The sequence below is a fragment of the Fusarium vanettenii genome, assembly GCF_000151355.1.
Source record: "Fusarium vanettenii 77-13-4 chromosome 7 genomic scaffold NECHAsca_70_chr7_7_0, whole genome shotgun sequence".
Classification (NCBI taxonomy): Eukaryota; Fungi; Ascomycota; class Sordariomycetes; order Hypocreales; family Nectriaceae; genus Fusarium; species Fusarium vanettenii.
This window is the reverse complement of record NW_003315819.1, coordinates 1-12,524: the sequence shown is the minus strand read 5'-3', so window position 1 is coordinate 12,524 and position 12,524 is coordinate 1. Positions and strand designations below refer to the sequence as shown.

General features: G+C 41.4%; 3 protein-coding genes across 3 annotated transcripts; 1 reads left to right on the top strand and 2 right to left on the bottom strand.

Annotated features, from left to right (window-relative positions):
- Positions 1-361: 361 nt before the first annotated feature.
- NECHADRAFT_82338 (uncharacterized protein) lies at positions 362-1,835 on the bottom strand (the record flags this gene model as incomplete). The annotated part of the gene is made up of 3 exons (XM_003040331.1): positions 362-576; positions 623-652; positions 830-1,835. The coding sequence occupies 3 exons, from the start codon at positions 1,833-1,835 to the stop codon at positions 362-364; spliced, it is 1,251 nt and encodes a 416-aa protein (XP_003040377.1).
- Positions 1,836-2,887: 1,052 nt separating this feature from the next.
- On the top strand, positions 2,888-5,183 carry NECHADRAFT_82337 (uncharacterized protein; the record flags this gene model as incomplete). Its single annotated transcript, XM_003040347.1, has 2 exons — positions 2,888-3,257; positions 3,316-5,183. 2 exons carry the CDS (start codon positions 2,888-2,890, stop codon positions 5,181-5,183), a joined length of 2,238 nt encoding a protein of 745 aa, XP_003040393.1.
- Positions 5,184-5,753: 570 nt separating this feature from the next.
- NECHADRAFT_70605 (uncharacterized protein) lies at positions 5,754-7,808 on the bottom strand. The gene is made up of 3 exons (XM_003040330.1): positions 7,556-7,808; positions 6,579-7,507; positions 5,754-6,521 (listed from the first exon to the last, which is right to left on the bottom strand). Exons 1-3 carry the CDS (start codon positions 7,802-7,804, stop codon positions 5,897-5,899), a joined length of 1,803 nt encoding a protein of 600 aa, XP_003040376.1. The 5' UTR covers positions 7,805-7,808; the 3' UTR covers positions 5,754-5,896.
- Positions 7,809-12,524: the final 4,716 nt, after the last annotated feature.

Genomic DNA, 12,524 nt, shown 5'->3' with positions numbered 1-12,524 from the left:
TCTTGTACAATTACGACAAGAGGCCAATGCCACATCAGCAAAGACATAGGTATTAATGTATAAGGACATAAAAAGCAATGCCGGCAAACACCATAAAATAGCGTCATCTTTCGCTCCCGTCTTTGTTTTGCATCAAACAATTGTCGCGGAGCAAGGCGCGTGCCAAATCACTGCAGGGTAAAAGATGCAGATAGACTACCGACAAGATCTGGACAGGTATGTGCGGTCGTAAAAAAAAAAACACAGGAAATCAAGACCCTAATTCTTATGGCAAAAGCAGTTAATTAAAAGCCTAAGGATTATCAGAAAATCATCATAAGTAATTTGACACTCTTAGAGGGTAATTAGGCTTGAGTTTCTCTTATTCTCCCTTCATGGTTGAAGATTCAGAGCTTGGCCCTTTGGTTATGGGCCCGGTTGCCATCGCTTCGTGTGTATTGATAGGGAGCAATGTACCAAAGGCTGTTTTGAAATCCATGGTAGGCAAGGGATGCAGACAGCCAGCAGAGATACAATGAGTGAAAGGCCCCTTCCCTTGGTTGTCTTCATTTGCCAGGATGACAGGAGCGACGGCACCTATGATTGCCACATAGGTATGGATTCATGTTATCTTGGCAGGTACCTGCAGTAGGTATTGGGAGATCGTATTCAACTTGTGGCAGTTTCAAGTAGAGTTATATTGATTGATAAGTCCACTCATAAGAACGGATTTTTTCCTTTACGATCTCATCTAATACCCTTATCCCACTCTCATATCTATGGCGGCCCACATGTCCGCCCTCGTAACCGCAGGCGATCGAAACCAGGGTATAGAATTTGATCAGCTCACGTGTCGTAGCACAGGACCGATCACTGCACCATGTTATATGCTTCGTCTCTGGGTCCGTAAAGTGGCCATAACTTTCTGGGTCAAGGTTTTCGATCCAATCTCTTGGCAATAGTGTTCGTGGATCTTTGCCTTGAGGTATACAGCGGGATGATTCGATGATTTCGTTCTGTAAGTCGCACTTAAAGAAGGATCCATTAATCTTTAGACATTTGCGGTTTTTTCTGCCATCTCCGAAGGTATCGTCTTTGAAATACCCCAATCGAAAAAGGCGGCCAGGCGTGACCTGAAGTGCAGCACAGAATAGGTATGGGCAAGACCCATATAACTGTGCGGCTTTCGAGATACTGCGATCCCAAAAGGTGTTCCCAGGCAATGTATGCTGGATGGGTGCTCTCCACTTGACCCAGACATGATTCAAATTTGGATCATCAAACCATCCAGGGTCATAGGTGACGGTCACGTTAGTACACGGACATGTACTCAGCGGGCAGCTGAGTTTTATTTCCTGGTTCGCAGCTTTCCACGCCTCAATGTCTGACAGGCTGAGCTTTAAGTGACAGCAGACGGCGTAATGACCCTGGTGGCCAATACAGAGTCTAGTTGACGGCTCAGCGTTGCGATAAGAGTGAGAAAAAAGTATGGCCGGGTGTTGGGTTTGGCAGCCAGCGCAATATAAGCGGTCAATCAGCCTTGCAACTCGTTCGTTGTACTCATTGGACAATCTGGCTTGCTTGCATGCCCTGCAATAAAAGAAAGGGAGTGGGGGTTCATTCATATCCTCTTCAAGTTGATTCGATGGGGACGGCGTCGTGATCCCAGGCTTCTTTTCGGCTCGGTAAGGAGAGGAGGTAAAATCTGGTGGGCAACTGACGCTTGATTTACTTCCTGATGATGTTGTTTGCTGAAGGAGCGGTTGCTGGTCGTCATTTTGGGAATCAAGAGCCGTTAAGAAGTAGCGAAGCCAGCGTAGTCGCCGGTGCAGCCATGACTGTACTGGGGGCGCCATTTTTCTTGAAGTTGAGAGTAAGTTGAATGGTAATGGAATCAAATCAACTTGACTTGGAAGGATGGTGGCTTATTCATAGTATATGAGTTTCTCGCCTGCAAGTGACGTGGCATGAGGAGGAAAGTATGCATACAAGGTTCAAGACTGCATACGCCGTATTATGCTTGGAGCGCCACGAAGTCAAGTTAGATTTAAACTATTATTGTCTGCAATGATGACAAAAGGCCGTCAGCCACAAAGGCCACAAAAACTAAAGTCATTAATACATAATGACATAAAATCCTGAGCATGGTAGTTGGACTTAATCGGTCACTTTAACAATTCCGAAGTAATCTGCATAGCTGCACTTGCTTAGCCCCAATAGTTGCTATATTCATGCCTCCACGTCAAGAGCTTTAAGCCACGCCATTGTCTCTTTCTTCGTTTTTTCTCGTACAGAGGTTAGAGCAGTTAAAATACCCATAAGAGGTTAGACTTTCATGATGATGTGGCTAGGTATGACTCTTCTGCTACTGCAGAAGTTTAAATAGGCCACTGTGTTAACATTAGGTTATGATGTTACAATGTGTTGAAGATCTGTTCTTTATTATAGTTGCAGCCCGGCCCTTGATGGGTTAACTGAGCCCGAAGATCGTCTCTTTCTTCCAGCAACGCTTATAGATTAGACAATATCTCAAGTATATTCTTTGGTCGGAAAAGACACGTGGGTTCTATGATCTAATTTCCAGCCTGAGATACCTACAGTAGGCGCAATGCAGAGCCCCGATCCCATCATCAGCCAGGTAGTGGATCTTTTTCTTTGAGGCTCGCGACCAGACTCTAACGTTTCCGAAAGAGGTGGGCCCTTGGCATAGATCAGGCTGTGACTGTTGAGGGACAAGGTACCTGCTGCCACATGACCAATAGTGCTTACCCCCTGAGGACTCTGAGATAAGAAAATGCCTCAAAATAAACTTAAGCGAGGGATTTAGAAGAACTTTAAGCATACAACTCAGAACTGCTCCGACCAGCAACCAGCCTTACTGAACATCTATCGTTGTTATACAGTTATTATGTTTTCAAGGAAGCACTTTTCATCAGGATTGCAGAGGGGTGATTGGACTGGCTATCCCTATTTCAATGGTTGTGTCTTCCTTGCCTTTGAGGCATATGAAAGGAATGGCTGCTATGGTCCACATGTAGTTGAGCTCCCTACTCTTCTCGAACATGTCCGTACATGTGTTGGCTGCTTGATCTTTCGTCGCGCCATCGAGAATCTTACGCCTCACTTGCTCCAAGAAGGCCGATACCAAAGCTGCATCCTTTGTATGACGGGTGGCTATGACCCTGACAACCAATGGAATGGTATATTGACCGTCCGGATTATCGAAAATGAGATGGACGATGGAAGCAAGAAGTTTCAGCTCTTTCGCAGATCGACGGGTAGGTATTCTGTCCTTACGTATGTTTGTGTGAAGAAAGATTCTAAATATGCCGTCAGTTGAGCCATTTTTTGAAGAAAACTATGACTACAGCGGGGAAAAACGCAACAGGTTTGCCCAGTCTCTCCATGTGGTCGAGGATTCCTCATCTCAGGCTGCTTTTGATCGGGCCGCAAAGTGGCTAGCTCATTGCGTCGAGAATGACAAGGCCTGCGATCCCCCAGATGACGAATTCATGCCAATGCACCTCATCAATGTAGGATCGGCCTCCCAGTCACCTTTTCTATTCAGGACCACCGGGACTCGCCAGCCTTATGCTTGTTTAAGCTACTGCTGGGGACCTGGCTCGGATGCCATCCTGAAGACGACAACGTCAAACATCGAGGACCATTACCAGAAGATCCCAGAGTTTGCAATGCCCGAGGCTATTCGAGACGCGGTTAGGGTGTGCCGGGGACTCAAGATCCCGTTTCTCTGGGTTGACTCCCTTTGTTTAGTTCAGGATGACACCGAGGCTTGGCTCACAGGCGCAGCACAAATGTCCCAAATCTACCTTAATTCGCACCTTACGATTGCAGCGCTAGAACCAGGAACATGCCGGGCTTCTTTCCTAGGCCCGCAGAAGTTTGGTGATAGAAATTGGCAACGGCTTGTGAGGCCCGTGGCCCTTGATGAGGCTGCTGATCAGGGACATGACCTGCTCATTCGACCTAACTCCGATGCGTCGCCAAGGGATTCACCGTACTCTCTTGACAAACGAGCATGGTGTCTGCAGGAAAGCATGCTGCCAAACAGAAGACTGTGCTTTGACGGAAACGAAATGATATGGGAATGCCTATGTCGGCAGCTCTGTGAATGCGGTCACACCATTCGCAAACCACTCACAATCCGTCATGTGGAGAATGGGGCGGCTCTTAAGGTGAATCGCCTCAAGGCCACTCCTATACTCTCTGATCCTAGACCTCATTCGTTCGGAAGGGATCACGTAAGCGAATACTCTGCCACATGGGGTCATATTCACGAGATGAGGACCACGTGGAGACGACTAGTCGGGGTGTATTCCCGTCGACAAATGACGAGAGGAGATGACAAGCTCAGAGCCATTGCGGGTCTGGCAAAGATCTTCGCAGAAAGGTTCCAAAATGAGGGAGCCACAAATAACAATGACGAGTACCTGGCTGGATTGTGGAAGCATGAGGTTCATCTTGATCTGTCCTGGGCCGTCACGAGCCTACCGTCCGAGCTGGAAGATACGGCCTCGAGATCTGGCAGCGAGGGGCCCCGGTGGAACGTGCCGACTTGGTCGTGGGCGTCTACTCCAGGGCACATTGCGTACGACTCTGAACAGGCGCGTGTTTCCTGGAAGTACACGCCTCAAGCTACAGATGCCTGCCAACTCGTGGAAGCACACTGTGAGAGGGAAAACGCACACGATGAAATGAGTGCCGTTATCCAGGGTCGCCTGTCCTTGCGAGGGGCTCTCGTACAGGTTGAGCTCCTCGCTGAGGTAGAGAGCACTGAGACTTTGGGTGTACCACACCATTTCGAAATGAGAATCACTCGTGACCAGGGCTGTGCTGACCGTGTCGCATGGGCAAGATCTAGCAATGAAAAGGTCAACAGGGTTCTACTCGATCACCAGAAGCATCAAGTTGGGTTGCAGGAGGGGGCTTCTAGGGAGCCTGTAGTCGGGGCGGCAGGGGAATACTACTGTTTTCGTATTTTCAGCTGGGTGGCGGACACAGGAAAGGTTTATGGTGGAGAGAGGCAGTTCATGGGCCCGGAAACCTGGTTCTTGGTCTTAAAGAAGTCCCAGAGGGTCAAGGGCGCGATGGAGAGAATTGGCATTGGCAGCGCTGAGACAAGCGATTCTGAGCCGTGTCCAGTTTTCGAGGAGTATGAGAAGACAACTATCAGTATTGTATAGGAAAAGCTAGTCTCGGAAGTGGCGAGTTGAAACATCATAGAGAAACCACTAGTACTTTACCCTCAATCCTGTTCTCTCTCGGAGAGTTCATAAAACTTTGAGTATTTCCTTATTGGCCCTTATGTACTCTCTACCTGGATAAAGGCTCTCCTTGAATTTGTGGACTGCAGTTAGACTTCCCACGGCCCAGTTCCAGCGGATGTGGCAGTTGTGGAGAGTTACCAGGCTCTCAAGCCAGTCCAGACTTATTTATACAGCTATAGAGTGGCGATTGAGGATTTTTGAATGCTCATGAAGGTCTTGTCTAATCCTCACTGAGGATTGACGAACTGTTGAGCAGCATTATAAGGCCCAATTGCCTCTGCAAATAGCAGAAGGTATCTTCTACTTTTGCTTTGGCATAGTGGTCTATTGTGTTTCACACGAACACTAATGGAGTTTGTGACTTGGAAATACAAACGAAGATGGCTTTCTTTAGAGGACCTAACAATGTCCTGAAATACGCATCAGCTACCTAGCCCCTCGCTGAGTTAAGAGCACCGTCTGTATGGTATGGCACGGCAGGTGGCTCATAGACAACGACATTGGATTCAGTAGGTAAACAAAAATACAATCTGCAAGACCTCGAGTGGCGTTGTAATATCCAATCACAAGCCTAAGTCAAGCTGCCGTATTATCTCTCATTTACACTGCTTCTAGCTTCTGATTACCAGCTAGGTGCTCTCAAAATAGTGGTTTACCACTGGATCGTTTGTGTCGTTGCCATAGGCGCTGCCACCATATTGAAGATAACCTTGTGTGAATGGCACCATAGGAAACTTGCTCAAAATAGCGGGAGCGTCCCCGAATACCCAAACCGTGGCCATACCCATGACCGCGTGCTGAGCAACGTGGCAATGCATCATCCAGGCGCCAACGTTTTCTTCAGTGACACGGATCCTCCATGCCCTCCAACCGGCTGTAGTATGCGGCACGCCTTTCGTTGCATACCTATAAAGAATCGTGGTGTCTCGACGGACCGGTGTGAAATCTTTAAAGTGCTCTTCGTTTCGTTGAGCATCGTACGTTCCATTGCCGGACCCCAGATCCCAGAAGTGCTGTCCATGGATATGCATTGGGTGAAAGTCCCAGCCCCCAGTTGGTCCGTTATTGTTCTCCCATACAATGTCAAGAACCTCGCCGACTTTGGCTGGGAAGGCCTTTGTCTCGGGATCGAAGCCATTGTGCTCTAAAGCGAGTGTATAATTCGGCGTCCGGCCAGTATTGTAGACGTTGATCAGGTATGGAACTTGATTCTCCGCAGCCTGGACACTCTCCTTCCATGGAAGCCCGTTCTGTCTGATCTCTCATGTTAGCAGTGTAAGCAAGTGTTTTGATGCTGGGGAATTGACTCACGCCCAGGCCACGGTGCCGTTCAACGTCCCATTTTCATAGCTCCCAGTTGTGAGGATCTGGTTGATCTGGATAGTAACTGTCCTTGTTACCTCGGATAAGCAGGGAAATGCTTCGTCTTTGTTGTCGGTCAGGCCTTCAAGAGTGTATTCAAGATAATCATTGGTCGTCTCGGGCAAGGTGATGGGTGGGGAGTTTGGTAGCGAAGATGGCAAACTCTGTGACTGGTCACATCGGTATCTCAACAAGGCGTAGCCAGCAATCTCTTGTGGCCTGTCGCGGCTTTCGTATCGAATCCAGAATTGCGATTTGCCACTTTTGCAAACGTCCTTGGCAGGCTTTGTCTTGAAGAGGTAGCTGAAACGTTGACCAGAGGATACCTGCGAATGGTCGACCGTAACCCTTTTGGTGTACGCACCATCGGCCTCGATCACCTGGAGTTCTTCGTGATGCTCAATTCCAATTTTTACCAGGGACAAGGCAGTTGCACTTATGACTCGGACACGATAAGTCTTGCCTGGTTCCACCTCAACCACATGCGGAGCGCACGTCAGATCAGGGGCCGCGTTGAAACTCCGATTGCCGCTATTGCCTTGAAATATGATTGCCGATGGCTCCCCAGACCACTTGAATGGGTCTGCAAGGATACCAGCCTCGATTTTGTCATCTTGTTCGACATAATGATCTCCCAGTATCAGAGTGATGTCGTCATCATAGCGGTAGGGCGGCTTTTTGGCATCGTAAACAATTAAAGCCCCATGGGCCGTCAACTGTTGGAAGCCAACATGTGAGTGATAGAAATACGATCCGGCATCGCCATGTTCTGGCCTCAACTCATAATCGAAAAAGTGCTCGGGCGGGATCGGCCACTGGCTGACCAGGGGAGTTCCATCAGCGAAAGGCGCTGTCCTTTGGCTCAGCCCATGCCAATGCTATCGTTGTCAGTTGGCAGATCCAGACACTGCTGCAGGTCTACATACCACCGTAACGTTCTTGTGTGCCATACGATTGTAGACTCGAATCCATGTTGTTTGTCCTTCCCGGAGGTTAAGAGTTGGCCCTGGGTAGGTCCCATTGAAGACGACGGAAAGTCTTGGTTTGCAATCGATCTGGATTTCTTCCAGAGTGGCCTCCAGTACATAGTCGGGCACAAGGTTGCTATCGTGAACCAGGTACCCAGCTAGAGCCCCAGTGAGAAATGGCAAGAGGGCCAAGATATTGGATAGCATCGTGAAGTTGTTAGTGTTATGTTTGAGCGCAGATTCCACATGGACATGAGACGCGGACGATACTGGTGTAAATAAAGGTCGATGCTGTGGACGGTAAGAGCCAGGCCAATCATCTCAAGGGGACTGAGACAAAAGAGGCTGGAGTTGCAGATGACGTCAAGGCGTAAGCGCAAGGCGACCTGAGACTGGATGAGAGTGTGTGAGGTCGTATTTAAGCCATTGATCAATTTCCGGTCAATCCGGCCTTGAACTCTCTTCACGCCCTAGACCAGCTCCATGACTATCACTTGTGCCAACTTGCATGTTTCTGGTTATTTTCGTCGAAATGCAGTGGCTTTTCTCATCACTTAATGCCAAAGAAGCGAAACCAGCCGCCGTAGGATGTCACTTTGCCGATCCATGTCAGCACTAGTCTTTGCAGCTCCCGCCTAAAGCTCACTGCCTTGGAGAATAGTGGCTTGGGTCAACGGCGGGTGGCGTGGCCGTTGGTGATCGTCAATTCGATGTTGTCCACAGCCAGGCCCACAGCAACCCTGAACGAGTATCATAAGGAACGAAGCGAGTGGAATCGAAGGGTTTGGTTGGAATGGCGAGAGAAAATGAGAGATAAGCAATGTCTCAGCCTGTAGTAAGTAGATCATTATGCGATAGCCCTCCCACCACTGAATGAAACGACTGTTTTGACCCTATCCAATCCCAAAGCTGACCCAGTATTTAAGGGACAGCATGAGGTATTGAGTAATTTGCAGAGTTTAACATGGTTGAATTAGGAGACTATACCCCTCCTGGGAGCCAGTCTATTCAGCATGCTTATCGCCAGAACGGTGGTTTGGACATGCTCGGATTACACAGATGATGAGCCAGCCTTTACTTAATATGCCCCTCGAGTTAGTGACCTGCGTACCTCTCAAGTAAGAGTCTCAACAAGAAAAAATCCCGTCAAGGCCCTGGTCTCTCTGCCGCATCCAAGTACAGTAGTGAGCACATTGGCAATCAGTTGGGCGTCAGTAAACATAACAGGAGCCTAACTTACCGAGATTTAGGTCAGAATCAACGATGGCGTGAAAATGGTGTAACAACTATGCGCCCAAGTTTTCTCGAGGTGTTTCTCTCGTGTAGTTCCAGATTGGATCTTGGACACGGCCGTTCTATGAGCGGAAAAAGCAAGGAACTTGGAAGGAGAGCCGCCAACGTCGATTACCAATCAAGTAGTAAGGCGTTCCATTGCTTCTGCTCTGTTTACAAGCGTTGTGAACCCGAAAGTCAGGGCCGCCCAGTAGCGAAAGAATCCGTGAGAAGGTTAAGAGCGGAGTGGAAAAATATAGCTAATTATATATGATGAAGCAGACAAAACATCATTCCACCAACGCTGCTACTAGGCTCATCTACGAAAACCCAAGCATACCGTCCCATTTCCGTTTTCATAGCCCAGCCCTTGCCTGCCTTTAGGCTGAACTACTGCTGAGTTGCTGCTAAGCGAGGACTGAGGTGCAGGCGCCCACTTTTGGCATCAACCTCGTCCTATGATCTGATATCACCAAATATCACAGTTGTGCCATCGGTCTAATCGCTGACCTGAGAGGAGCTCTTGTGTTCAATCCTAGTTAGACTGAAGAGGTAAAAATTACTCTATCTGCAAAAGAGGAGGTTTCAAATGGCTGCAACCCGAAATGGCGAGACAGGTAAGAGATTAAGATTTCCCACTCAGTTCTTCCCACTCAGTTCAGCTTTCTTCAACAGTTTGTTCGCGATGATCACTTCCCGTTTAGGATCAATATCAAGTAATAAATGCCATTTACTCAGGGGATTAGGTAAGTAATACGCAACCCCTCTGTTCATCACAGAGGGGGCATCACAACCTATAACTCGGTCACTGCTATAACCGCCTTAGCTACCTTAAAAGCTATATAACTTATTATATAAGAGAAAAGAAAATATATAAAAATAGGATATATATAAATAAGAATATAAGTTATTATTTAATTTAAGTTTTAGAATTTTATATATTTTATTTAAAGTATAAATAATTATTTAATAAAATATATATAAAAACCTAATAGAAATTAAAAGATTTTAGAATTAGATATATAATTAGGGAAAAAAGGTATAAGAAAAAAGGAAGGGGTTTAATAATATATATATTTTATACTATATAAGTTTTATAACGATCGTAAGGTTCCTAAGGGATAAACCGGTCATACTAGGTTTATATTAGTAAAAGAGAATATTACGTAGCCTTAAAGGGGTATTATAAGTTATATCTAGTAATATACTTAAAGGAGTTAAGTATAACTAAGTTATATTAATAGCTAAGGTAATTAATATATAAGAAGGTATAGTATATATATATTATATACTCTAGTGGTCCCTAACTCGAATATACTTAGTTTAAGTTAAATTAACTTAGTTTAACTTATAGTATTATATAAAGTTAAACTATCTCTATTTAACTTATAGGCTTATAATTATATAAGTTAATTTTACCTTAGCTTACCGCCTAGGCCTATATTATAACTATAATATAAGGCTCCTCCTTTATTAGGCTTATCCTTAAGGCTAGATTTTATAACCTAGTTCCTTTAATATATAACTTAAACTTATAATTATTTTTCTAGCTAATATAATATTAGGTTAAATCGAAAAATTATCTTTTTGCCCTCGCCTTATAATAGAATATTATAATAATCTTACCTATTTAATTAATAAGTTTAACTTTAAGATACCTTAATATTCTATATACTTTTATACTAATTAGTATCCTTATATTATTATAATAGGAAAATATTATTATAATTTTTATATTAAGAAGAAATATATTAACTATAACTTTAGGGGTATATCCTCTTAAGTATATAAGTTATTTTCTTTATTCTTATACTAGTTTATAGCTAATATATAATAGTTACTTAGGTATCTTATAAGAAAGATTATCTTAAAGAATAAAAAAAGTAAGCTAAGGTAGACCTCCTAGAAGCCTTAGCTTATTTATAGCGGCTTTATTATTAAGAGAAAAATCTCTATAAGAAGGCTACTAAAATAATTTATTAAGGGTATAAAAACCTTAATAAGCTTAATAAGGCTAAGTATTATAATAAGGAAGCTTATTAAGTATCTAAGTTATAGGCATTATCTAAGATCTAGCTTTTAGAGGATCATAGGGTTATTAATTAAAATACTATTCCTAAATTTATTTTATTTTCTCTTAGTATTATTAATAGAAATTCTTTAGGAGATATTATAAGCTAATAAGATATTCTAGGGGTTCTTATATATTTTCTAAGTTAAGGTAATTTTTTTATTTAATAAAATATATTATTTTATTATTAATTTTATCTATATTAAGGATAGCTTCTATAATATATTCTTAGAGTCTATTAACTTCTATATTAGGTTTATTACTTATTTTTACTTAAATAATATCTTATATTAATTTAAGTAATAAAATATAAAAGATTAAATAAAGCTTAACCTTAGGTAATAAGTCTAATTTATAATTATATTTTAAGATTTTCTTTTTAATTTTATAGGGTCTAATATATTTATAGTTAAGTTTTTTATTTTATTATTTTATTTTAATATTTTTTATTATAAGATAGATTATATCTCCCTCTAAGAAAGTTAATCCCTTAATTTATTTCTTATTAATATAATTTATTATTTTATTCTTAATAAATTTAAGTTCTATATATATTTCTTTATATAGGTTATATAGCTAATTATTAATAAGGATTACCTTAAGGTTAATAATAATATTTTATAATTATTAATATATATCTAGTATAAATCTAAAATTAGTATAGGCTAATATAGTCTTTATGCTTTTATTTATAGCTATATTATAGGCTAGCTAGGTAGCTAATAATTTTTTAACCTAATTAGTCTATTTATAGTTAATATAATATTAAAGGTATTATTCTAATATCTAGTTTATATATTCTATTTATTTATTAGTCTCTTTATAATATATAATAAAGAGCTTATAATTAATCCCTAAATATCTTATAAGGCTTTACTAAAACTTAGATATAAATAATAGCCCTTAATTAATAATAATTTTAAGTAATATATTATATATCTTAGTAATATAAAAATAGAAAAAATAAGTAAATTCTTTAGCTATTATTAATTCTCTATAGGGTAAAAAATAAGAAAATTTTATAAATCTATTTATAATAATAAGGATATTATTATAGAAGTTTCTAGTAATTAATTCTTTTAATAGGGGTAATTTAATAATAAAATCTATAATAATAATTTCCTATAATAGCCGAGGTATTAATAAGGGTTATAATTTATTATATAATTTATAATATTATGCCTTAGTTTTATATAAAAGTTATATTAATTAATAATTATTATAATAATTTTTTTTATATTAAGAAAAATATATATTATTTTAATTTATTTTAGGGTTTTATTAATTCCTTAATATCTATAGAGTTAATAATTATATATTTTATATATAAAGTTATATTATAAGTTCTATAGTATTTATTACTTATTTAATTTTTTATTATCTAAGAGCTATTTATTATATTCTAAGATCTTAATAAGTAATAAATTACCTTATTCTATTATATAAGTTATTTTAATAATAAGGTATAATATTTTAATAACCTTACTTTATTTATAAATAATTAGTTCTATCTATATATATGCGATAGTTTATTATTAGAGATATTTATTAGTAATAAAATATAATAGCTATTCCTTAGTTTAG

What these genes read in the sequence shown, in the direction of transcription:
- NECHADRAFT_70605 (XM_003040330.1), bottom strand. Translation starts at nt 7,804, where the DNA reads ATGCTATCCAATATCTTGGCCCTCTTGCCATTTCTCACTGGGGCTCTA. An exon ending in CACACAAGAACGTTACGGTG is followed by an intron (nt 7,508 to 7,555) that starts GTATGTAGACCT and finishes TGACAACGATAG; the next exon opens with CATTGGCATGGGCTGAGCCA. An exon ending in AACGGCACCGTGGCCTGGGC is followed by an intron (nt 6,522 to 6,578) that starts GTGAGTCAATTC and finishes ATGAGAGATCAG; the next exon opens with ACAGAACGGGCTTCCATGGA.